Source organism: Mauremys reevesii, linkage group 19 (genome assembly GCF_016161935.1).
Source record: "Mauremys reevesii isolate NIE-2019 linkage group 19, ASM1616193v1, whole genome shotgun sequence".
Lineage (NCBI taxonomy): Eukaryota > Metazoa > Chordata > Testudines > Geoemydidae > Mauremys > Mauremys reevesii.
Genome location: NC_052641.1, coordinates 15,125,399 through 15,149,547, shown reverse-complemented (window position 1 = coordinate 15,149,547; position 24,149 = coordinate 15,125,399). Strand labels below are relative to the sequence as shown.

General features: G+C 55.0%; 1 protein-coding gene across 1 annotated transcript in view; it reads right to left on the bottom strand.

Annotated features, from left to right (window-relative positions):
- The window catches only part of HMCN2 (hemicentin 2), a 152,902-nt gene that overhangs the window by 110,801 nt on the left and 17,952 nt on the right, over positions 1-24,149 (bottom strand). The window contains exons 14-25 of the mRNA XM_039507027.1: positions 22,389-22,502; positions 21,755-21,904; positions 16,576-16,770; positions 15,528-15,623; positions 14,424-14,551; positions 13,549-13,693; positions 12,057-12,169; positions 11,422-11,581; positions 10,506-10,671; positions 5,435-5,562; positions 3,121-3,393; positions 2,437-2,520 (exon numbers count right to left, since the gene is read on the bottom strand). Of these exons, the coding sequence (XP_039362961.1) occupies positions 2,437-2,520; positions 3,121-3,393; positions 5,435-5,562; positions 10,506-10,671; positions 11,422-11,581; positions 12,057-12,169; positions 13,549-13,693; positions 14,424-14,551; positions 15,528-15,623; positions 16,576-16,770; positions 21,755-21,904; positions 22,389-22,502 (1,752 nt within the window). The remainder of the gene's footprint in view (positions 1-2,436; positions 2,521-3,120; positions 3,394-5,434; positions 5,563-10,505; positions 10,672-11,421; positions 11,582-12,056; positions 12,170-13,548; positions 13,694-14,423; positions 14,552-15,527; positions 15,624-16,575; positions 16,771-21,754; positions 21,905-22,388; positions 22,503-24,149) is intronic.

The window sequence follows — 24,149 nt, the reverse complement described above, 5'->3', positions numbered from 1 at the left end:
AGACGCCCCGTTTCATCCCCACTCCTTGATGCCCCGTTGCAACCTCACGCCCCAATATTCGGGGAAGTAGAAGCTGCAGGGTGGGTACCACCTGTTAGAGGAATAGGTGCTGCCTGCAAAATCTAGATTTCAGTGCACACCCCTAAAACATAGGGCGATGCTCAGATCAAGGGGTCTGGGCAGAGTCCTATCTCGGGCGGCAGCTAGCTCCTGGATGGGGCTACCCTGCTCAAGGCCAGTTCCCGAGTGCCTGTCTAGTGGCCCCTTTCAGCACTGCCTTTGGTGGCCGGCCCACCCCACACGTTAAATGCATCACACACTGAGAAGCTGCTCCCAGAGCCCTGTGGGAAGGGTGGTCTCGAATCAGGGTGGGTGTGCAGCATGCTGATAGCCACACGGAGGCGCTCCAGGCACAGCTTTACTTCCCAGCTCTGTCCCTCCCCTGCAGTGCCAGGCTCAGCTGAGGGGAAATTAACAGCACCAAGCTCCCCCGGGAAAAGTCAGTCAGGGGCTGCATCCCCTCACGCCCACCCCACCCGGAGTGCACTGACTGACATGCTGCCCCCAGGGCGGTCCCAGGCCATGCGGGGATGACTGTACCCTGGGCTGACTGAGGCCAGAGGCACCGTTATCACCCAGTTACAAGGGACACCCGCCCCTCGACTTACAAGGGATGTTGCACATTCTTACTGCATGGACCACATCTTCCTAGCAAGAGTGATTCGTGGCACCTCCCCTCCCATGCAGCACGGTACCGTCCCCCCCAATGCAGAGCTACCCAGCAGGCACCGAGCTGGCTCCTTTCCAGCTGCTCCTGCAGGATGTTCTGGGCAAGGAAGAGCCCAGACTCCTATAGAAGCCACTGGAGACGAGGGAAAGGAGCTGGTACCATGTGACCTGCCAGCACTCCACCAACCACCCCCACATGTGCCACGGACACCAGGCAGGGCGCGGCTGTTGTGCCGCAATGTCTGCTCCTTCCTGCTCTCTGATTGGCTACTATAAATCCTGTCCGCGCTGACTGGCGACTTCTCGGCCATCTCCAGCTAAGGCTGCCCGGTGGGTGAGTTAGGGGCAGCGCCAGGCCTGGTGTGAAAGTCTGGATTCCCAGCTCACTCCTGGGCCAGCAAAAGGAGAGATGGAAGACAAGGAGCAAGGATGGAAGGAGTAAAAGAAAGAAAAGCCAGGGCAATTTCTGCCCGTCTTCCTATCCCAGGACCAGGGATGTTCCCTGAGGCTGCCCCATCTGGGACAAACACCCACTGGTCTGCATCCAAGACACTGCGCATCCCGGAAGATCAGGGCACTGCCCCCTCCGCTCCCACTCCAGACGTCAGGAAGCTGGAGCTATTGCAGGAGTTCTCATCTGAGATCTCAGGCCCAACGGGACCCCGAATGGCTGCAGGTTATTCCTGCTTTCCAGGGAGCGGGTGGAGAAAACCAAGTCAGGGCAGATCTGGAAAGAGGTAGCTGGGGAGAAGGCAGGGTGGGATGGGGGTGCAGTGAGAATAAACCCGCTCCTTGAGTTTCCCTGGGTACTCCCAGCTGTGGAACTGACCCAGCTCTATTGACCTGCAGCGGCTCCATCTTTGAGCTCAGAGAATAGAGTTGAGGACCAGGCCAGCTGTGCCACGAAGAACCCACATGAACTTCAGCGCAAGCCATTCTGGCGCCTTGTCATCCCCTGGCACGTTCTCATACTGAGTCAGGTCCCACCTCTCTAAGCGTGGGGAGGGGCATCTTCCACAGACAGCCAGCACCAGGGAGGGCCCTGAGCAACCAGGAGCTGATTCACTGACTAAGGGAGTTAGACTCCTTGGAACATCTGAGGTCAGAGGCCGCGTAGGCTGGCGGGTAGAGGTCACAGGAGTGGCAGAGACCTGGCCTCTATTCCCAGCTCTGACCTGCTGGGTGAACATGGGCAGCTCGCGTCCGTCTGTAAATGGGGATCACGATACCTCCCCTTCTTTGAGCTCAGAAGAGTCACCTGACCATCTGCAGTGCCCAGAGAGCGGGCCCTGGGTCTGTCGCCCTGGTAGGGCTGGGTTTCCAGGACGGTGGGGATTGCTGCGAATGACTAAGGGGCTGCACCTTGGAGAACATGGCTGCACCCCAAATATGGACCTGGTGACCCCCAGTTCAGAATGGAAGTCCCTCCTGGCCCCCGTTAACATCACACACACTGGGCAGGGAACTGAAACACAGGAAAAGGGCTGTGGGTAGAGAATTGCACTGTGGGTAAATATTATATTTTTCACAGAAGGAAACTGAAGCACCGTGAGGGGAGGTGATTTGCCCAAAGCTTCCCAGGAACTCAATAGCAGAGTCAGGAATTAGAACCCAAGTCTCTTGACTCCCAGGCCAGCGCTCTAACCACTAGTCCATGATGCCTGGCTGTTGCTAGAACCCCCCCAGCTCAAGGAGTTGGTCTCTTACCTTTGGCGGGGCAGGGCAGGGTGACGCTCTCATGGAGCACTCGTTCTAGCAGGACATCTGCACTGTCATCCAGATAGGGCGGCTCTGGGGGGGACAGAAGTTGCACCGATGGTTTATTTGGTCCCGTTTGTGACTCTCCGGCCTAATCCCCTAGAGCGGGAACCAGGATCAAGGCAGGATCCTTGGGGCACCCAGGTTCTGGAGGGGGCTCCAAGGACACCCCCCACCCTCCTGGGCTGAGACAGGCGCTCTGCTCACTCTGTCACAGAAGAGGGTACAGCACAAAGACCTGCTGGTGGCATGTGGCAGCATCGGACCTTCCACCCACGTGGCAAGGGAGAGGAAGGGAACCTTGGAATTTGGAAGCACCCCAGGCCCCATTTAACCTTAATCTCACTTAACTCTCCTCCCTGGCCAGGCCCTGCATCTTTAACCCCAAGCTGCAGCTTGCTCCTGAGTAACTTCCTGGCCAGTGCGTGCTGTCAGTCCTGCTCTGTGCCCGATCCAGAGAACACGAGTCTGTTCCTGTTACAGCCCCAGCTACAGAGCCTGGCTGCACAGCTCAAGCCATAGCAACTCCTTCCCTGAACTGTGGAGGTCCCCCGTTCACGGCACCCATCACCTAGCAGCACGTTATCTCAGGGAGCCCCGTGAAAGAGAAAGAGCCCGGGATTCAGCACTCACCCAGCACCTCCACCACGAACTCAGTGGTGTCTTCTCCAGCGCTGCTGGCTGCAGTGCACCGGTACCGCCCCGAATCGGAGACCCGCACGTCCAGGATGTTGATCGTCCCGTCGGGCCCCTCCAGGAAATCCTGGTCGCCCACCCTCAGCGGGCTGCTGTCCTTGGACCATCTGAGCTTGGGCACTGGATCGCCATGAGCCACGCACGGCAGGTCCAGCGTGTGACCCACTAGCACCTTCAGAACCTTGGGGCCCGGCTGAACTCGAGGAGGCACTGAAATAAAGAGAGCGTACAGGAAGGACAGCGCCAAGCTGGGAGGCGGCGTAAATGGCTCTTGGAATCTCCTCTGAGCCAAAGATCTCAGACTCGGGGGGCGTTAGTGTCACTAGCCCCATTGTACAGAGGGTGAAACTGAGGCAGGGAAAGGTAAAGTGACATGCCCAAGGTCTCTTGGGGATTCAGTGGCAGAGCCAGGGATAGAACCCAGGAATCCTGAGCCCTTGTTCTCTGCTCTGACCATCACTACGCTGTTCTGTCATGAGAGGAGTCATCACAGCCCAGTGCCCGCTTCGTGGCAGCCTTAGCTAGGTATTTTTTTGTCCCATAGGGGGCTGCTTGATAGTGCTTCAGAGTTGACATTCTGGGCAAAATTAGCTCCCCTTTGAGCAAAGCTTTTGCCATGAAGACACCACCTCGCCTGCATTAAACCCGGCTTTAACCAGCCCCTCACTGAAACGGATGAACAGTCCGTAGAAACCCAAGTCAGAGCTTCGCCTCCTCTGCTTGAAGCACCTTGGACTGTTCTCCCAGTGCAAGCGGGCAAGGGGACCCTCCATCAAACTACAGGAGGGCTTCACACCTTCACAGGACACATGGTGCCAGCTCCCAGCTTGTCTGGCAGAGCAGGAGAGCTATCCATTCAGCCCCATGCAGGTGAGGTACGTTTAAGCCCTGGGCACCGTTTGGGGGAGCCCAGCTTATGGACTCTGATCAGGCCAAGGGAAGAGAAAGAAATCTGATGACCACGTTGAAATGAACACGTACATCCAGCCAGGACAGTGCTGGGAGAGCAGATGTCGGCTCCTTAATGACTTTAGCGGTTCCTGCATTTCTAACTCAGTAGCACAGTCATCCCTTTAGGTTAAATGCCTGCAGTGCTTCTGGGACAGCAGCGGGATAATTGTGTTAGCAGCTGTCTGCATACAGGGTCCCGTCCGAGCCTCACGTAGCCGCGCCGGGTATAAAGTTCAATACCAGGCTGGTCTGGTCGGGAGTCTACATCCCGTCTGCTGGCTCGAGGCTGTACTGACACACAGTAGTGATCTGGGCAGTGATCCAGTGCTAAGCACAACATAAGGAAAGGCTGCTGCTGGTCTCAATGGGTGTTGGCTCTGGCCCCGGATGGGTTGCCCTCTTAGGATACTAGGGTCCGTTTACACTGGGAAATTAGTTGGCCACGTCCTGGAACCTCTCTGATCCATTTCAAGTGCCACAGGGGCAGGCAGTGTGGCTGGGACACGCCCTGTGCTGCTGCCAGTGGACCTCACATCCGGACACAAGCTTCTGAACGGCTTTCAGCAAGCCACACCCGGCCCGCTCTCGCTGGCCCTGAAGCGTTGCCACCCAAACCTTCCCAGGAACCCGGCCATTTCCCAGCTCAGCCTTTTTCACTCCTTGTTCCAACCAAGAGTCGCAGGGACCAGGGATGCTATTCGTTGAGCAGAGGGGACCTGGATACAGTGTGAGCAATGCTGCGGTCACAAAATACCCCGACGAGAAAGACCCAACAGCAAACACACCAAGACTAATGCAGAGGATCCAGCCTGGGCATAACAGTGATGCTTCCTGAGATGTGAACTAGACAGCAAGAGTAGCCGCCCTAGGAGGCTCCCCCAGCCCCCAAATCACTGGCCCAGCATAAATCGAGTCCCCTCCTTTCACCCCAGAACATTGCTGCCCGTTCCCCTTAATGCCCGAATTCTCCGGTGAGGGGCACCACACCAACTCCCTTGTAAGCTGGGAGATGAAATGGACAGATCCAAGCGCTGCCTGTAGTGGGCACCACCATCCTGCAAAGGGCTCCTGCTCCTTGCTGGGCATTTCGAGTCCCTAGAGCACAGCAGGTCGTGACTCTGCTGTTCCAATGCAACCCCCCCACACCCCCACATACACACTTCATGACCCCCCACGCCCCCACATACACACTTAATGACCCCCCCCATGCCCCCACATACACACTTAATGACCTCAGCGCTCCACTGGCAGCTTGTCCGCCCCAGGGACGTGGCAGACAGAGCTCTGCAGGAACAGGTACCTTGGACTTCCAGGCGGTAGCTCAGCGAGGAGTTCCCAGCCGGGTTCACTGCCGTGCAGGTATAAAGGCCGTTGTCAGTCACCCTGGGCTCAGCCAATCGGAGGGAGCCTGAAGGGAGGATGCTGTACCTAGATCAGGAGAGAACAGACCAACCAGGGTGATACTCCAAAGGAAAACCCTCGAGAGCTGAGAGAACAGCACATGGCCCCTTCTCCGCCTGGGTCTCCTTACAGCTCTCTTAGCAGCCAGCTGTTGTACCTCAACGGGAGATGCCCGTAGAATGACAGGGAATAGCGTGCATGTGTCAGTTGTCCGGGAGAAGCAGAGGAGCCCTCCCCACGCCGAAGACAGCCCGCCTCCAGAGGCCATATATACCCCCCGGCCTGGGGCCAACCCCAAATCACCACCCTCAGCCTAACCTTGCCCTCCAAACGTGGCTCTTCCTACAGCATCCCTGCAGGATCCTCCTCTGCCGCACCCCTCGCTCCTTCTGCCCCAGAGTCACATTCTACCCCAGTGATATCCGGATCAGAGCCTGCCGCCATCACTCCGCCGCAGTTACCCTGCATCCTTATGCAGGGGACGCAAGAGAGGAGCATAGGCCGAGTCCTTGAACCTGCCACAGCCAGACAGACACCACAGTCCAGATACACAATGCACCAAATGACCAAGGCCTGGGGAACATTCTCCGGGGATGAGACGCTTCCATGCATGACTCAGCATGTGGAAGGCCCTTTGCTCAGCTCCACCAGACGAAGGAGGAGAGCTCAAGCCGAGGCAGAAGGAGTCAGTGTCACAAAGAGCTGCCGGTGGCCGGGAGGTCATTCCTGAGGGTGGCGGAGCTGCCCCCGGAGATCGGCTACTGCAGCTGGAGTTGACCACAGGCTCCCCTCCAGCTGCGACCCTGCCTTTGTCGGGGATCCTGCAGACGTGACATCACCACAGCCCACATCCGCAGACTCCCTGCTGTGTGCTCCCGTCCATCAAACCAGCGAGCGATGAGAGGCGGCTGTCCCCAGGCAGCAAGCAGAGCCAAGGGGAAAGGGTCACGGGGGGTGCAGGTGGGAGACTGGAAGCAGTCAAAGGAACGTAGACAGACAAGAATGAAGAGGGGAAAAGCTCCGCTGGGAGATGTTAAATCAAGGTTCCTTCCGCACAGCAAAGGTTGCTGTTTAGGTGGGGGATAAAGATCAAGGGAACAAACTATAAGGCAGGGCGTCACGTTCCGTTATTAACCCCAGGACCACGGACCAACGACTCAGCGGTTAAGGAGCCCTCATCCAGTAAGGATGCGAAGACAGTTTTAACAGAGGTTCCTACTTCTGAGGGTTAAACGTGATTTGCTTGGTCAGTTTGAACCTAGGAAAGTGACTCATGCTGGACAGTAAGTTCCAATCTCTCTCTAGACAGGCTCTTCCCCACACTGCTGGTAAAAAATCTTGACTCCTGGTATAACCCAAGTCAGCTCCATTGACTTCACTGAAGGATGAATTTGGCCCTCCAACGTTAACCCGCGTTAACAGAAATTGCCTCTAAACTCACATCCTGCCACAGATAAAAGTTATTACTGGGCCCCGAACTGCTGCTCTCCCTACACATCTGCTGCACTTAATTCCAAGTTTTGCAAAGCCCTCTGCATATGAGAAAAATGATGCAAAGCCCAGTTGCTGCATGGCGTTGCTGTGCACTGTTAAACAGCTGCCACTTTCCACCCCAGAGGCGGCTGCATTTCAATGTCAGCTGACACAGTGTGTAAGCTCTTGCACCAAATTCATCCCGGACATTGCTCCATTGAAGTAAATGGAAATAGAGTAGGGATGAATTTAGTACATTAATATTAACTTAATGGGGAAAAAAAACAATGGAAGGTGAAAAACAATAAACTATTAGTGTTTGCTATGGAGCAGTGAAAAGAAAAGCAATTTACCTCCTACTTCCAGTATGTTGCCACGGTCAGGCCAAAGTGCTGTAAGTCATCACCAATATAACTCCAAGGAATTCCTTCCTGGGAAGATCACTTCCCAAGAATCAAGATATTACCCAGTGCTTTGAGCCGGGGAGAGGTGGAAGAGAGATGGGAGGTCCGCCCACCCACTCATGCAGGACTCAGCATGAAATATGTGTGGTGGTGGCAGTCCTCCAGATACCTGACCACCAGGGAAACATTTCCGTGTGAGTGGTATGTGACTATTCCAGCCCCGGAATAACCAGTCAAGCTGGCAGCTCCCAAGACCACAGGCTGGCGAGAGGAGAGTTTGGTAGGAAGTTTCCTCATTGAAGTCCCCATCACTGGATTTTTTTTCTCATATGCAGATTCTCTTGCTCTGACACTAACCCACACTTCAGCATCCCCTCCCACGCACACAGCCATCGCTCCTACCCCTGGAGGAAGGCACCAGCCTACGCAAAGATTCCCCCACACAAACGCAATGATAAATGTCCGCTGATAAAAGGAATCAGCTGCGTGTCTGTCGCAACGGGCCCAAGTTATGACGTTCGGAGTCAGGACTTTGGTTTGGCCTACGAACGTGGGATCGTGATCCAGGTCAGACACTGGAGAAGCTGGGGGGCGCAGGGGAGGGCTGGGAACGCAAGGGTTTGGTCCAGGACCAACTGCTAGTTTACCATAGGGGACTGAACAGCTATACCACTCATCGGAGACAGCCACCGGACGGAGTCAGGAGAGGAAGGATGGTCCAGCGGTTAGGGCACTAGGGTTCAAATCCCTGTTCTGCCAGATTCCCTGGGTGACCTCAGGCAAGGCACTGCCTCTCTCTGGGCCTCGGTTTCCCATCTGCCCAATGGGGATAGTAGCACATGAGTGCCGAGAGGATAAATACACTGAAGATCACGAGGGGTTCAGGGGGGGTTCTACAAGCACCTCCGATAAACCGAGGAGACTGCGGGTGGCCAGATACTCTGCAGCCTTCTCTCCTCTGCACATCACTCTGTGACTTCTCCTTTGATCCCCAGGCTGTTGCTGGGGGCCCCCGATCCCCCAGGATTCTCTGCAGCTTGCCAGCCTCAATCAGATTTATTTCCCTGAAATGAAAGGCCCTACTCCACGCTGGAGCCAGGATTATACTCCGCTGATTTCAGTGGAGCTGAGCCCACTTAGATCAGACCTGAATTGGCCCCAAGCTGTTGCTGGGAGGAAAACAAAAGTTGTCTAGTTTTCCATCCTGTCATTTTAGTGCCTCAGCTCACCTGGTACTCGCAGAAACAGACCCCAGGCAATCTCCAGCGCAGCAGACACGCAGGGAACATGGATGGCACAAGAGCATCAGTTATTCAAGGTTTAAAGCAAGGACCATGCCCAGGTCAGGACTCTCTTGTATGTTCCATGCAAGATCCTGGTACCAGGACAGCACAACCCTTGCACTTTTGCCAGCATGGGGAGCCCCCTCCTCTGAAGCATTCACTGGGTTTGCTTTCAGAGGCTCACAAGGCTAAGGGCCAGATCCATGCACAAGCAACGGCTCCTCTCGTGAGCAGGGGATGCATTAGCTTGGACAACAAAAATCCTGTCGTGTGCTGAGCACCCTCAACCCCTCATGGGAGTCAGTGGGAGCTCCGATTTGGTGCTCAGCTCCCCCGATCGGGCCCTAAGATTGAAGTACTTTGCAGGTAACCCAGTGCCGTTGGTGTCGGTGTCTTTTGTCTTCAGAGAACGCCTCCTCCTCTGCATTTTGTACAGAGCCAACCGCTGAAAGAGCAGCGCTACAGCACCGAGGAGCCGGAGTGACACCTGGTGTGTGTGAAGGAGGCTTTTCACTGCCATTTGGCCAGAGGAGATTGTATATCAATTAAATCCCAGCTAAGAGCCATGAAACACATTTAGCAGGGCTTAGCTGTGCAGTAGATCTGTGTCAAGCACACCAGTGACCCTCAGTAAAATACATTTCAACAGGCACTTGGCACGATCCCCTCTTTAGCCGAGGTGGAGTTAAGCACATTCAGATCACATCACTCAACTTTTCCGGGTCTTGCCTTATTCCAAAAACACGCTTGGCTTTTTTTTTTTTTGCTTTGCTAACATCACTCCCTTGCTGCGCTATCTTAAGAAGTAACCATGACCACACCAGCCCAGAATGTACAAAAAGCCAGATGTGCTGAAGGACGGGGACGGGAGAGCAGGACATGAAAAGCAGCCCTCTCCCCCACCACAAGCCAATGTGCAACTTAAGCCCCAGACATTTCCAGGGGCGTGTGCACTTCAGCTTAACATGGGTTGAAAGCAGATGTTCCATCCAGACAGATGTTCGAATAAAGGGCTGCTAGGGATGAATCCAAGAACTCGCTCTGGTTCCTTTCAAGGGCTGTGCCAACTGCTGATATCATCCTGAGGCGTCTGAGTCTGTGGAGTCACAGATTTCTCCAGCCAGGCACAGTCTAATCGCCGCTCCCAGCAACCCGCAAGGAAAGCATCCCTGCTGCCACGACACTGAGCTGGTGAGACACGCCAGCTCTGGGGCCCTGCTCCATCGGCTGGGACCAGCCACTGTACCCAGTCCCTGAGCACGACCACGAATGTTAACAGGGCTCATGGCTCAGGTGCTTTCACCATCTCCCACGGATGTCAAACGCTCCGTTACCATGAATCAAACAATGCCAACTGCACATCTTTGTGCACCAGGGGACCCTGCCCCTCGGTGCCAGGCAGGGAAACTGAGGCAATGTGCCAAGGCCGCAGGCTGAGCCAACAGTAAAAGCAAGGAATGGAATCTGGATCTCCTGCCTTCCACTTCCCCAGCTCTAACCACTAGACAACGTCCCCTTCCCATTAAAAACGTCAAACCGCTCGGCCACATCAGATCGCTTCTGGGGCCGAGCGGGCGTCACGTGCATTCGACAGACTTGCAGAAAGGGGCCATTCTACTTCAGTCTCCCACTATAACTCCGCTGAAGCTGGTGGAACGACAGCAGGGGTTAGTCTGGCCCGTGGCTGCAAATCTATTCTGTGTACGAAGAGTCCCAAGAGCTTAAGAAGGAAATAAATAAAGCTCGGGGAGCTCCTAACAATGAGCCCAGTGGGCTCCCCCAGCTTTACGCTTTCTAGCCAGTTCCTTACCTTGCTGTGGTGAGAGGCAGTGGCCGGGTTTCCTGAGTCCATATGACCAGTGGGGATGGTGATCCCTGAACTTCACAGGGCAGCGTCGTTTCCTGCCCAACCACGGCCAAGATTCTTATTGGCCCCGTTGACTCATGTGAGCTGTTCCTGCTAATCCGGGGCTTACCTAGGTTGGTGGGACAAAGAGAGGAAAGTGAGGCTGGCGTCCGGGCTGATGAGCTCTCGGGTTTTAAAGGCCTTTCCCGACCCAGTGAATTTAGCACCCGGGAAAGGTGCAGGGAGATGGGCTTCCATGGGGCTACTTCACTGCAGTCCTGCACTGTGCACATGCAGAGCCGCTCAGGACAAATGCCAGCTGCATTACTGCCCTACCCAAGACCAGTGCCCCAGGGTACTAGCAATAAGAGACAGCCCCTGCCCCAAACAGCTGACACTCGCAGACAAAGGGCGGAGTGGGGAGAAGGAGGCACAGAGAAGTGAAGTGACTTGCCCAAGGCCATACAGACAAGTCAGTTGCAGAGCTGGGAATACAATCCAGGTCTTCTGATTCATAGAGCAGTGCCCTAGCCACTGCACCACGCTGCCCCTGCACGTTCTCTGGAAGCCCCCTGCACGGGGCAGTACGAGCTCCGGGAACAGTGATGCTCCCATGGGCTAGGCAGGGCTTATTGACGACTCCTAGAGAGAACTGGAGGCCCAGTCGCAAACAGGGAAGGGAAGGAAATGTTCACTGCAAGAGGGGAGTGTCTGTCTTTCTATCGGGGCTGAGGGCTCGGGAAGGGGGAGAGAGCTGGGAACAGGCTCAGTGAGTCCCGAGGCCTCTCTGCTGTCAGCCCAAGGCTTGCTGGTAGAGGGGGCCATTTTAACAGGCCGCGTCCTTGGCTGGGTCTTCCCCAAGCAAGCGAAGTGGACTCACTGTTGACAGAGAGCTGGATTTCCCGGCTGGCGGAGCCCCCCAGGTTGGTGGCCGTGCAGACGTAGACCCCCGAATCTCCAGCAGAGGGCAGGGGGATCAGGAGGCTCCCATCGCTGGGGATGTGGTAGTGGGGGCTCCGGGAGGAAAGGGGCTCCAGTTCCTTTAAAGGAAAAGAACAAACAGCAGGGGCTCCGGAATTAACTGAGTCACCAGCCAGGGGTGGGGGGAGGTAAACATGGGCGAGAGGAGCTAGATTGGTGCTTTTAACCCTTCTCCCGCTGGATTCCCTCGGGAGCATCCATCTCCACAACTCCTGGATGCTCTGGGATCTCAGCACTCTCCCCATTCCGGATACACGGGGCAGCCTGAAGGCCAATCTCTCTGGCCCTGTCTGCACTGGGAAACAGCACTGTGTTAGCCACAGCTCAGCACTCAGTGGGGACCTCAGGGTTCACCGCAATCTGACACGGGCCAGTCCCGGTCTGCACCGGGCAGTGAGCCGGGTGACGTGTTCTAACACACCCCTGCAGCAGCCAGCGGGCTGGGACTCCTTTGCCAATATACTGCCAAGAAAGAGTCAGCCTTCTGCCCCCTCCCCCCACCACCCTAACCAAGCATTAGAGCCTCCACCCTACCTTTGTCCAGGTAAGAGTGGGGAAGGGAACTCCACTGGCATTGCACGGCAGGGTGACCGCCACTCCCTCATTGGTGCTATAGAGGGCAGGACCAGGCTGAATGCTGGGCGGAACTGTAGGCGAGAGAAGCATCCTCCTTACTGCTTACCACTGACTGAGAACAGCGAGGCAGGGCCAGCGCTCAGGGCTTGATTTCCAAGTGCTCAGCACCCACAGCTGCAAGAGATCTCAGCTCCCACTCAGCCATCTAATTAAGGGCCAGATCTGCAAGCGCACTCAGCAACCTGCGGCGACCCCAATGGCCTGGTTTTCAAGGGAGCCCAGGTCCTTTTGAAAAGCCCGTGCCAAGCCCTTTGGAAAAGCTGGCGACTTAGTTGAGAGCCAGCTTTTGGAAACAGCTCAGCTCTCCTGGCTGACGTGACCAAATGGGAGATGAGCGTTTTTGAAAATATCTAGCTGGGCCCTTCTGAGAATCCCAGCCTTAAAGTCACTGCCCGCTGGGCAGCTCCACCCGTCTCAGAAACCCCCGCTTACAAGTCTGTGCCTTTCAGTCAGCACACCCAGGAGTTTTAGTACACAGCTCAAGGCTACTTGTCCAGAATCCAATTGCACTTGTGCAGGCCAGTCAGATGTCCCAGAGCTGCCAGATAATAGGAATTTTCCTAAATTACTTTGTCAACAACGTGCTGCCCTGGGGACTGACGCTTGCTAAGGGAACTGGCTCCAACAGCGCACGTTTTTCTTGCCTGGGGAAAGCATTGTTGCTGATTTCGCTCCGTGGCAAGAGCCATGTCTCTTCCAAAAGGCACCGTGGTTTTGTAGGCGCTCTGCAGGAAGCTGGCAGAGGAGGTGAGCACTCAACATCCACTGCGGCAGCTGCCTCCACACACTGTAACACGACAGTGTGCAAAGCCAGCAAACAGACAAGCAACGTGCAAAGCCCGGATCCAGGGCCGCCCAGAGGATTCCGGGGGCCCGGGGTCTTCGGCAGCGGGGGGCCCTTCCGTTCCGGGACCCGCCGCCGAAGTGCCCCGAAGACCCGCGGCGGGAGCCCCCCGCCGCAGAATTACCGCCGAAGACCGGGCTGCACTTCGGCAACGGTAATTCGGCGGTGGGGGGGCCCCCGCCGCGGGTCTTCGGGGCACTTCGGCGGCGGGTCCCGGAACGGAAGGGCCCCCCGCCGCCGAATTGCCGCCGAAGACCGAGCTGAACTTCGGCAGCGGGTCCCGCTCCGTCTTCGGCGGTAATTCGCCAGCAGGGGGTCCTTCCGCCCCGGAGCGGAAGGACCCCCCCGCCGGCGAAGACCGGGAGCGAAGAAGCTCCTGCGCCCGGCCCCACAAGAGTTTTCCGGGCCCCCCAGAGCGAGTGAGGGACCCCGCTCCAGGGGCCCCGAAAAACTCTCGTGGGGGCCCCTGTGGGGCTCGGGGCCTGGGGCAAATTGCCCCTCTTGCCCCCCCCTCTGGGCGGCCCAGCCCGGATCTAAACCGCTCACCGTGGATGGCAAGAGTCACATTCTGCCTGCGAGAGCCAATGGCGTTAGTGACCACGCAGGTGTATTTCCCAGCATCCGCCTGGAAGGCCTGGTCTATATGGAAACTTCCATCTGTGCGTATGGAATAGCGGCTGCCCAGTGTGACCTGGGAACGGAGAGAAACCATGAGTCAGGATTGATGGTCAGTTCAACGAGCATCACATGCTTGTCCCTCTGCCTTTAGAAAATGTTTAAGGTCAGATCCCCAGCTAGTAAAAACCAGCATCACTCTGTTGACTTCAACAGAGCTATGGCAGTTTGCACCAGCCAAGGATCTGGCCCCTCATGACAAACTGGAGGGAGCTCAGAGAAGAGAGACAATCACCGGGGGGAGATGAAAGGGCTCAGCAGGGGGAGACTGGCTCCGTGATGACATAGGGGAGATATTACAACAGCCCCCCAGTCTCTGAAGGGGGTAACTGTGGAGGAAGAGGAGTTATTTAGTGCAACCTGGAGGGACATAACTCGTAGTAAAGGGGGAAATTAAGAAAGAGAAAAATTGAGGCTGAATTCTAGGGCAAAGCTTCCTGACAGCGAGATCCGTATGACGGTCTCCCAAGGGAAGGGGTCCGAGTGGTAACACATGGGGGCAGGCCAGGCTATTCTCCGAAGTCTTTTCTATCTCTGACTTTGATTGTACCGTCATCCCGCTGAATAACACGATCACAATGACATGACGCAGCACAACAAACGCTGTGCTAGTGTCAATAACAATCAGATTTCTCTACCAGGCTCCAGCAGCGCCAAGGACTCTGCTGACCTGTGCATGACTCACCACACTCCGCCCCCCTTGCCCCCAGGCAGCAAATCAAACAGACAGAGGACCAAGACCTCACCGGCTTCCCGTCCTTTAGCCATCGTCGGTCTGGCAGAGGTCTCCCAGCCAGGATTATGCATGGCAGTGAGACGGGCTGACCCACATGGGCACGGATCACAGGGGACCCGACAGCGATCTCTGGGGCAACTGGAGAAGGAAAAGGCTACATTAAGTGGGGACAAGCTGGCTTTAAGAAGTTCTGCTTCTTGGTGTGTTTTATAAATTAGCCTCCAGGACGAAAAATCATTAATATGAGCCTTGTCCAGCCTCTGAAAGCAAAACAGTTCTTGGTCACACCACTGCACGAGGTTCACCGTGCTGGCTGGATCGACGTGCCCAAACAGCTGCAGGGGCCAAGACTCAGACCCAGGGTTTGAGTGCAGCTATTCTGTCCTCATGCAGGTTCCTCACTGCCCTCTGCTGGGGGGAGCTTTGGATCTGCATGTGTATAAACCCGTTGGGTCATCCCTTAAGCTATTCTACGGACATCTCGATTGTGAATGGTTGCACCCACTAGCGGCTGCATCCTACAGCCTATCAGATCTAATACTATTACGCGTGTACACATACACTGGCTTCACGTGTGATCACGTCCCCGTCTAGTGGCTGGCCCGAGTGACTAACAACCCAGTTATTACAGCAGAAGGAGTTACTCCTTTAGCTCAAGTGGCAGAGCCCTGTATTCGTGGTGCTGTGAAGGTTCCAGTTCAATCCCTGCTGATGACTCCATGTATGCGGAGGGGGCTCATTGCAACACATTACCGCTAGAAATGGACCAGAGCCACAACGTCTCTATCTGGATCTCATTTCTTTGGTTCAGCCTAAACCTATCCAGCTTGCCCAAGAGTGCGGGGGGCTGGCTGCATGATTTGGGGAAAGGTCCATCTCTAGATACAGTATCATGAACCTAAACGTCAAAGAGCCATTCCCTTTAGCCCCAGCCAGTGGGCACTGGAATTCCCAAGCTGCATCTTCCAAAGGAGCGACCGGTGGGGAACAAGAGTCATCCCCACCATTACAGACACGGACATAGGGACAGTCAGCGTCTGCGCCCTGGGCTTTAATTTGCTCTAGCAATGGCACGAGGCTTATAACAAATATGTAAAAAAGAAAGACTGTAAACCTTGTCCGGTGACCGTGAGCTTGGCCTCAGCCTGGATCTTCCCAAATACATTCTGTGCTTCGCAGACGTAGACGGCTTGGTCATCCAGTGACACACCTGGGGCAGGGGGAGAGGAAAGGTCTGAGCAAGACAGTAGAGGGGCTCTGCCAGGCCTCTGAGCTCTGGTAGGGGGAAGAGCTCACGCCAGCAAACCGTGGGGCCGCCTCAAAAACAATCCCGCACCGCCTAGCATTGGCACGTACACCTGTCCAAGGTGAGTGGGAAGTGGGCATGTGACAGCGGCCTGGGGGTCTGACCCAGCACTCTAGTCACTACAGTATTAGCTATTCCTCCCCTCAAGAGCGGACTTCATTGGGAGATCGGTGCCCAGTGGCTTAATTAGGCAGGAGGCTGATGAGCAAATGAGAACGATCAAGTTGATGTCCACTCGTCTGTCGCCGCACGAGGCTGTACTGATGAATTGGTGGAGGGGACCTAATAAATAACACGCGGATGCTTATAAGCCTGGAAAGCATCCAGCCTGCTTGCGGTGGGCCAAAGGGTGGCGACGTTAGCCCTGGTACAGGGTGTACCACGCTACCACGCCAGAACGGTAGCGCCTCACACTCCCTTTGCAAACTATGTGCAAGGCAATGGAGAAGCAGGGCCACTGGTTAAACAAGCTCGTGCAAAGCTAGTGGTGAAAGCGTACACACCGGCGCACCTCGGAGTGCAGTTACCAAAGGATGCAAACACAAGGAATATGCCAAACCCATCAACTTCTTCATACAACAAAGCAACGGCATAAGATCTAGTCCAACACCCCCCCCAAAATGCTTATGTGTATACACAAGGTGACAACACACATGCAACACTGCACAAGAGAAGCGTATACACATCTTTTGGCAGATAACACACAGAAATACTCCGCACACCCAGACATGTGTGCAGTGTGTACACACATCCAGATATGCATGCAACACATGTGCACGCACTCAGATGTGCACTAAGTGCTCGTACCGAGGCGTACACCTGTACACGCATGCACAAATGGTCCTGGTTCTCTTACTTTCCATAAAGAGTTCACCAGACTCCACAAGGCTGGAATTGCTGAGCAGACCAGGCTGGGCAGTGACAGCTTTGCCGTCCTGTCTGGACCACGAAATCAGTGGAGGCGGATGTCCCTCAACGCGACATGCCAGACGGACGCTCTTCCCCATCTCCGCAGTCACGTCCTGCGGGCGTTCTGCAAACCGAGGGGCAGCTGAAAGAGAAAGCAGGGAAGAGTCTCAGGTCCAGGCCTGACGCCAATTTAACGCGATCTCTGAATGGGACAATCAGTTTCATTCTAAAGGGCACGTAGGTAGGTCTTCTCTGTGCTGGAAGTTTTCCTTTTGGATCCTATCCATTCCACACCCCAGCCCCGGAGGACGAGCTGTACCCCATTCCATTTTAAATAAGTTATTGACATTAAAAGAAGTTTCCAACGGGCGTAGAAATTTAAATACGGGTTTAGCTATAACGTATTTCACATGAGCGTACAACATCCAGCAGGACTCAACACCAAGATGCACTAGGGTGTGCGACAGACTCAAGTCAAAGGGTAGAAGGCCCAGTGCTTAGCATATGGACAGGATGACCTAATAAGTCCTGTTGTCTCTAACATCTGATCATTTTACTGATTAACACAATGACACGAACGGGTCCAACTCTATCATGGTGGACAGGAGAGAAAGTATCTGGAACTTGGGTATTTCACCCCGTCTTTTAGTTCTAGGTCAGCATGTCCCTCTCTGCTGCTTTACATGATGAGGATCTCTACTGAGATGGAGATATCTATACACATGAACGGTCCTATCTATAGACAACATGGATCTTCTCCATCTCCATTGACAGTGGTTGGCAGTACTAAACTCCTGGTCACCCTGGGACCTACTGCCAAGATCTGAAAGCCAGTGATTTAACCGGTTCCACCCCCTTCAGACCTATTAGTTGCCAGATGCAGGTTGTGTTTTAACTTGTAAGATGGTTTTGCATTCGTGGTGGACATGAAAAGAGGCAGGAACTTTGCCAGGGACACTCTGGCAAACGTGATCTTCCCTCTCCGGGGCTTCATTTTTCTTATAAAATAAATCAAGAATTGAAATCCCCAAGGAGCATGATGCAATTCCACGTGGCTCTTAATAGCTGCCATTTTAAAAAACAATGAAGAGCCCCGGACCCATAGGCTGTTTTCAGCTTGTCCATTTCCATTAACGTGGAAGGAGGCATCTAGCTGCAGCGGTGTCAGAAAGGCATCGGGGGAGATTTACAGCCCACTCATGATGGGAGTTAGTAAATCTAGCTCAGAGCTCAGCTAAGAATATCTAAACAGCTTGAGACAAACGGAGAGGGGAGCAAATCACAGGAGCCAGAGGGGAAAAGACCTGGTTGGTCACTGAATCCACCCCGCAAGGCCCCACGGGGGTACTTCTCACAGGTTTGCCCAGCTCACAGATGGCCCAAGTGACAGGCTCCCATCACCTGCACGCAGGGCCGGCTTTAAGCCAATTCCCCCGATTCCCCGGAATCAGGCCCCGTGTCCGCGCCTAAGAGGGCCCTATGCCTTAGGCGCCTTTTTAATATTTTTTTTTAACTCACCCGGTGGCGGGGGCGGTCTGCTCCGAGTCTTCGGTGGCATTTTGGCGGCGGAGCTTTGGCGGCATTTTGGCGGCAGGGGGGTCCTTCAGTGCCGCGGAAGACCCGGAGCAGACCCCCCGGTATTCAAACCGGGCCCCGCCGTTCATAAAGCCGGCCATGCCCCCACGGGGAGATCCTCCCATATTGGCACCACTCTCTCCATTTCTCAGCCCTTCGCTAATCACTTTACTGGGATGGGACTGTGGGGGGGACGAGGGATAGTTTGAGGGAAAGGGACCCTTCATTTCCCCACAAGTTCACCGCCCAACTTGGCAGATACCGAGCTAGATACAGCAGGTCACAGGGTAACTAAGACAGCACGAGAACCAAGCAGCTTGCACCAGTCAGCCCGAGAGAGAGAAAAAAAGGGCTGCCCCAAAGTTAATCTGGGGCATCAGAGGCCTGATCCAAAGTCCTTTGGAGTCATTGGGGTCTCCCCCCAGTAGACTCAGGCCTAGGTTCTATGGGGACATAGATGCTCTTCAAAGGCCACCCAGAGACACGCTGCTCACTGTTCACCTCCGTCTCTCCCTGCGGGCTAGTTTCCAGGCTGGCCGCCTGAGGCAGTCACTCAGATGGGCACCTGAGCCGGCTGGTGTTAGGGTTCTACACACCGGTTTGAGCGTCCCTAGATGGAGCTTGTTCATCCTGTCACAGGTGCCCATGTCTGAGAACTGCAAACCCTTCCCCTGTACCTCCACTTCTGCCCAGCGCGAGGGCGGAGTCCTGCGCTGCAACGCGCCCAGGTCTTGCTGCTGGGAGAGCGATGTCCTCTTGTTCCCCGGGCCTCTCCGCCAGCACAGAACAGTCTCAACGCCTGGTCTGGGCAATTCCCACGCTGGGTCAACAGCTAACGTTACAGAATTCACCCCACTGCCTCCCTTTATAATGAGTCTAGCAGCTGCCTTGCTAGCACCATGCAGGACGGAGCCAGACACAGGAACCGAGCGCCGAGTGGGGGAGCCTGGTCACACACCCCCCGGAGCTGGCTGCCTTTCTGACACCAGGGCAGGCCCACCAGCTTCCCCCCAGCACCAGAAGCCAGGCAGACGGCCCCTGTCCCTTCCCCTTCCTTCTTCCGGCCTGGGGAAACCTGGGCTCCCTCCATGGCCCTGCCAGGCGCTTCGCTCTTGATTATATTAGCATGTGGGAAGCAGTAGCTGGGTCAGGAGAGTGTCTGAGGGAGGCCCACACCCCACCGTACCCTTGGCTTTGAGCCCCTGCCACGTCAGCAAAGATAGCAGGGACCAGCCTGTTCAGAAGAGGAGGTTGATTCCTTGTCTCGTGTATCGTTTTGGCTGCTGCTCCTCACTAAGCTGCATCACGTCTTTGTTCTGTTCTTGTGTGTCCGCGCAAACGCACAAAGATTTCTGAAAATCCCCAAACACACCCTGTCTTCTCCAAACCACAGCAGCAGCTGCTGGGCTACTCGCATCCTCAATTCTTAGTGCGCCCCAAAGAGTGGGAGGCCGCTTTTTTCACCATCAACATGCAGGGGGGGAGTCTAACTGGCAAATTCTTCCCTCCCAAGTCCCCCTCTTTCCCTCCCCAGGCTGGCAGGGGCCAGGCAGGCAGACTGCGGAGACAGAGCTCACCTGCACTAGACCTAGGCCAGAGCCAAGACTGGACCCAGTGTTCTCACTACACGCTTCACCCGTGCTGTAATGGGCTCCGGAGACAACCATGTTGTAGCCAGGTCTGACTGGGCTATAGTCATAGCAAAGACATGGCTTCAGTCTCTGGGGTTAGGGAGTAGCTGGCTGATCTAAGAGCATTAATAACAGGATCCAGAGTGGCCCCCATCCAGGCCTCAGCTGTGATGGAGGGAGAGCGCAGTCCAAAACCTCATGGCCGAAGAGCGTTCAAGGAAGAACAAAGAATGGGTGGTGAGTGGGAAGAGACTCCCCCGAGATTTCCCAGAGCTCCCGCCCCACAGAAGCGGGGACAGAATTGGGAAATTCCTCCTGAAAGTATCACAACAACAGGAGTGAGAGTCACCCTCCCAGCAAAGCAGCGGGTCCAAGAACGCAGAGGCTGGGGGCTTTCCGACCCTCTCCCTCCCTACGGATTCCCGGGAGAGCCCCTGCCCACCACTAGGAAGCACAAACTGCTCTGTGCCCCCTTGTGTGGTGACACCACCCTGCTCAGCCCCCAGGGGCGCGGGACTGAGCTGGGTCACACTGACGCAGGGGAGGAGAGGCTCCCCGACTGGTAAACAGAAGCGCCATACCTGCCTGGCTAGGCACTGAGCCTCCTCTCCCATGGAGGTGGCAACATGTCCTCTCGTAAGAGCCAGGAGCTGGCATTCCCCACTGCTGCCCAGACAGCGACCCAGCCACCAGGCTGGGGAAGCTGCTTTCACGCCTTAGCGCTCAAATCTGCCTTTGCTGCTTCAGCTCCGCCTCTCGGCGCTTCTCCCCGTTCTCTAGCTCCTCCCGGCCCCGGCTGCACTGGAGAACGGTAGAGAGCCAGCTGCGTTTCAGCCGCCCGAGCCAGTGCCGACAGCAGAGCAATTGGACCCCAGGGCCGGGTGCGTGGGGGGTGTTGGCTGGGACCCGCTGCCTGAGGAAATCCCCCTCCGCTGCTGGCAACTGCTCTGCAGTCTGTACCAACGGGAACCGCAGCTGCTCTGCACTTGTCCCAGGGGAACGGGCTGTGCAGAGGGTCGTCTTGTTTCAAAACAGCTCAGCCTCTGCATCCCCCCGAGAAAAGCCAAGGGGCCTGGAGCCAGCTCAGCCCACACCACCGTACACGCAGTGAGGCGCTCCCCCTGAGGAGGGGTTCGGTCAGTCACCCCGTTCATGCTAGTCGGGCCCCAGCTGCTCTGTCCAGCAAGCTGAGGCAGAAGGGACGAGCACAGAGTTTGCAGCTGAGAAGTCCCAAGGTTTCACCTTGGCTTGGCCCCTAAATGAGAGTCTCTGAGTCTGAGCGGGTCTGCGTGACCCGGAGCAGGTCACTCGCCTAATGGCGTGAACCCACCACCAAGGACTGCCACAAGGCTGGTGCTGCTCTCACTCCCAGAGCTAGTAACCAGCCTGTCTCCTCTGCCTCCCCTCCCCACGCTGAACCCAGGGCAGATGCTCCAGTCCAATTCTGCTCACCATGGTGCAGGGCTCAGTCCCATAAACCCCACGCAGACATTGGCCTCAGTGGCACTGCTGGCATGAGGGGCAGTCTGCAGGTGTGGACACACAAAACCATATTTAGCAGCACTGTGCTTGGCTGCAGAGTGTTACTACTGACAGGAGCGGAGAGAGAGACTCACCTGTAACAGGGCAGAGAGTGGAGGTATCAGTGAATAGCTCAGACTGGGCCATTCCAGTCTAAACTCCTGTGAATTCTCTCATCGAGAGACAAGGTGGGTGAGGTAATATCTGTCTTTTATTACACCAGCTTCTATTGGGCCAATAAAAGACACTACCTCACCCACCTGGTCTCTCTAATATCCTGCGACCGACATGGCTACAACAACACGGCACACATCCCAGCGGAGCGGGTCATTTGCCACCGTGAGCTGCTTTTTCTTGAATAATCTGCAGGAGCCCAAAGCTTTATAAGTCAAGACTTACAGCCAACTTGCAGCAGGATGCCATCAAAGGAGACCCCCGCCTCACTGACGGCCTCGCAGATGTACTCTCCTGAATCCTCCTCCTGCACTGCCTGGAGCTGCAGGACCGCCCGATGGGCACCTGGCGGAGAAGATGCCACTTCCTGTTCCCCTGGCCAAGGAAAGATCCTGAACGTCAAACCTTTATTCCTCACTGCCTTAGCACCTCAGAGCCCCTTCCTGCCTTCTCTTGCCGTCAATGGGCAAATCTTCAAAGGGATGGAGAGTTAGTTTGTTTGGATACAGAACCTGAGCCTGCAAAATTGAGCTGGAAATATCGCAGGAAGGTTCTTCCTCCTGCCAAGGGGATTTCCTGTATTCATTGCCAGGGCAGGCTAAGTCGGGGCATCCCAAACACAGAATGGTCCAAGCAGCAGGTGCAATGCAGTGCAGAATGGACTGCTGCTGGCTGGCAGGGTGGAGAGAGGTTCGGGGTCTCGGGAGCGAGAAGACGGCTAGCCAGACTAGCCAGGTGAGGAGTCCATCTGCAGGACTGGGAGGCGCAATCTGTCTGTGTTAAGAGTAGGGGGGCAGATAATATGCCCCTAGCCCCCCCAAACTGTTGCACAGCTCACTTCAGTCAATTCCAGCCCTACCTTTGTACCATATGATCTGGGGAGGGGGTACCCCGGAAACGTGGCACTCCAGCATCGCATCTTCTCCCAGCAGGGCCTGCACAACAGGACTCACCGCAGCGACGTGGGGAGATTCTGTATCCAAGACACACAAAAAAAGGCTCCAACTTTATTCCACGCTGGAAAGCACTTCACGAGCATGCACGAGATACCCCAGAAACATCACGGCCCCGGGGGAGAGATCTATGGGGATGAAGCACCGGCTTGGGAGCCCCCACACCCACCCAGCACTCCAAGGGCAAAGGCCTATGGCAAACTGTTCTGCAGAGATGCACTGCAGTGCTTGGCAACAGACTGAAGCTCCCACAGTCTCACATAACCAGGGATACCACGCACCGACAGGCTTGCTGAGGGGCCTCACCGAACGACGAGAACTCATTCTTGATGCTACAACGAATCTTTCTTTTCCCTTGCCCGTCTGTTTAACATATGATTCCCCCAAGCTGCCCCAGCTCTGGTTTCTGCCACTGATTCATTTTGCCAGACACTATTTACGGGGTGCCCATGCTAGCCACTTCACAGCTGGGTTTGAAGGCAAGATCTTGAAGGTCACACAAACATGCATTATTAATGTTACAGCAGTGCCTGGGGCCCAATCCAGGCCCCATTGTGCCAGGCGCTGTACAACACATGGTGAGAGGCAGCCCCGTTCCCAGAAAGCCTATAGTCTAAATAGGCAAGACAAAGGATGGGAGAAAGGAAAGATTATTATTAGGACTGTTGATTAATCGCAGTTAACTCACAAAAAATGTATCGCGACTAACCGCACTGTTAAACAATTGGCTACCAATTGAAATTTATTAAATATTTTGGATGTTTTCTGTATTTTCAAATATTGATTTCTATTACAACACAGAATACAAAGTGTACAGTGCTCACTTTATATTATTGTTTTTATTACAAATATTTGTACTGTAAAAATATAAACAAAAGAAATAGTGTTTTTCAATTCACCTCATACAATTCACCTCATACCTAAGAGGTCCTCGCACCAGCGCCTTTTAAATTTTTACTCACCCGGCGGCGCTCCGGGTCTTCAGCAGCAGTCCTTCAATGCCGCCGAAGACCCAGAGTGAGTGAAGGACCCGCCGCCGAAGTGCCACCAAAGACCCGGAGCGCCACCGGGTGAGTACGAATCGGGCCCCGCACTTGCTAAAGCCAGCCCTGAGTACTGAAATGCAATCTCTTTATTGTGAAAGTGTAACTTACAAATGTAGATTTTGTTGCTACGTAACTGCACTCAAAAACAAAACAATGTAAAACTTTAGAGCCTACAAATCCACTCAGTCCTACTTCTTGTTCAGCCAATCGCTCAGACAAACAAGTTTGGTTACAATTTGCAAGAGATAATGCTGCCTGCTTCTTGTTTACAATGTCACCTGAAAGTGAGAACAGGCATTCGCATGGCACTGGTGTAGCCGGCATTGCAAGATATTTATGTGCCAGACGCGCTAAAGATTCATATGTCCCTTCATGCTTCAATCCCCATTTCAGGGGACATGAGTCCATGCTGATGACAGGTTCTCCTCGATAATGATCCAAAGCAGTGCAGACTGACGCATGTTCATTTTCATCATCTGAGTCAGATGCCACCAGCAGAAGATTTTCTTTTTTGGTGGTTCGGGTTCTTTAGTTTCGACATCGTAGTGTTGCTCTTTTAAGACTTCTGAAAGCATGCTCCACACCTCGTCCTTCTCAGATTTTGAACGGCACTTCAGATTC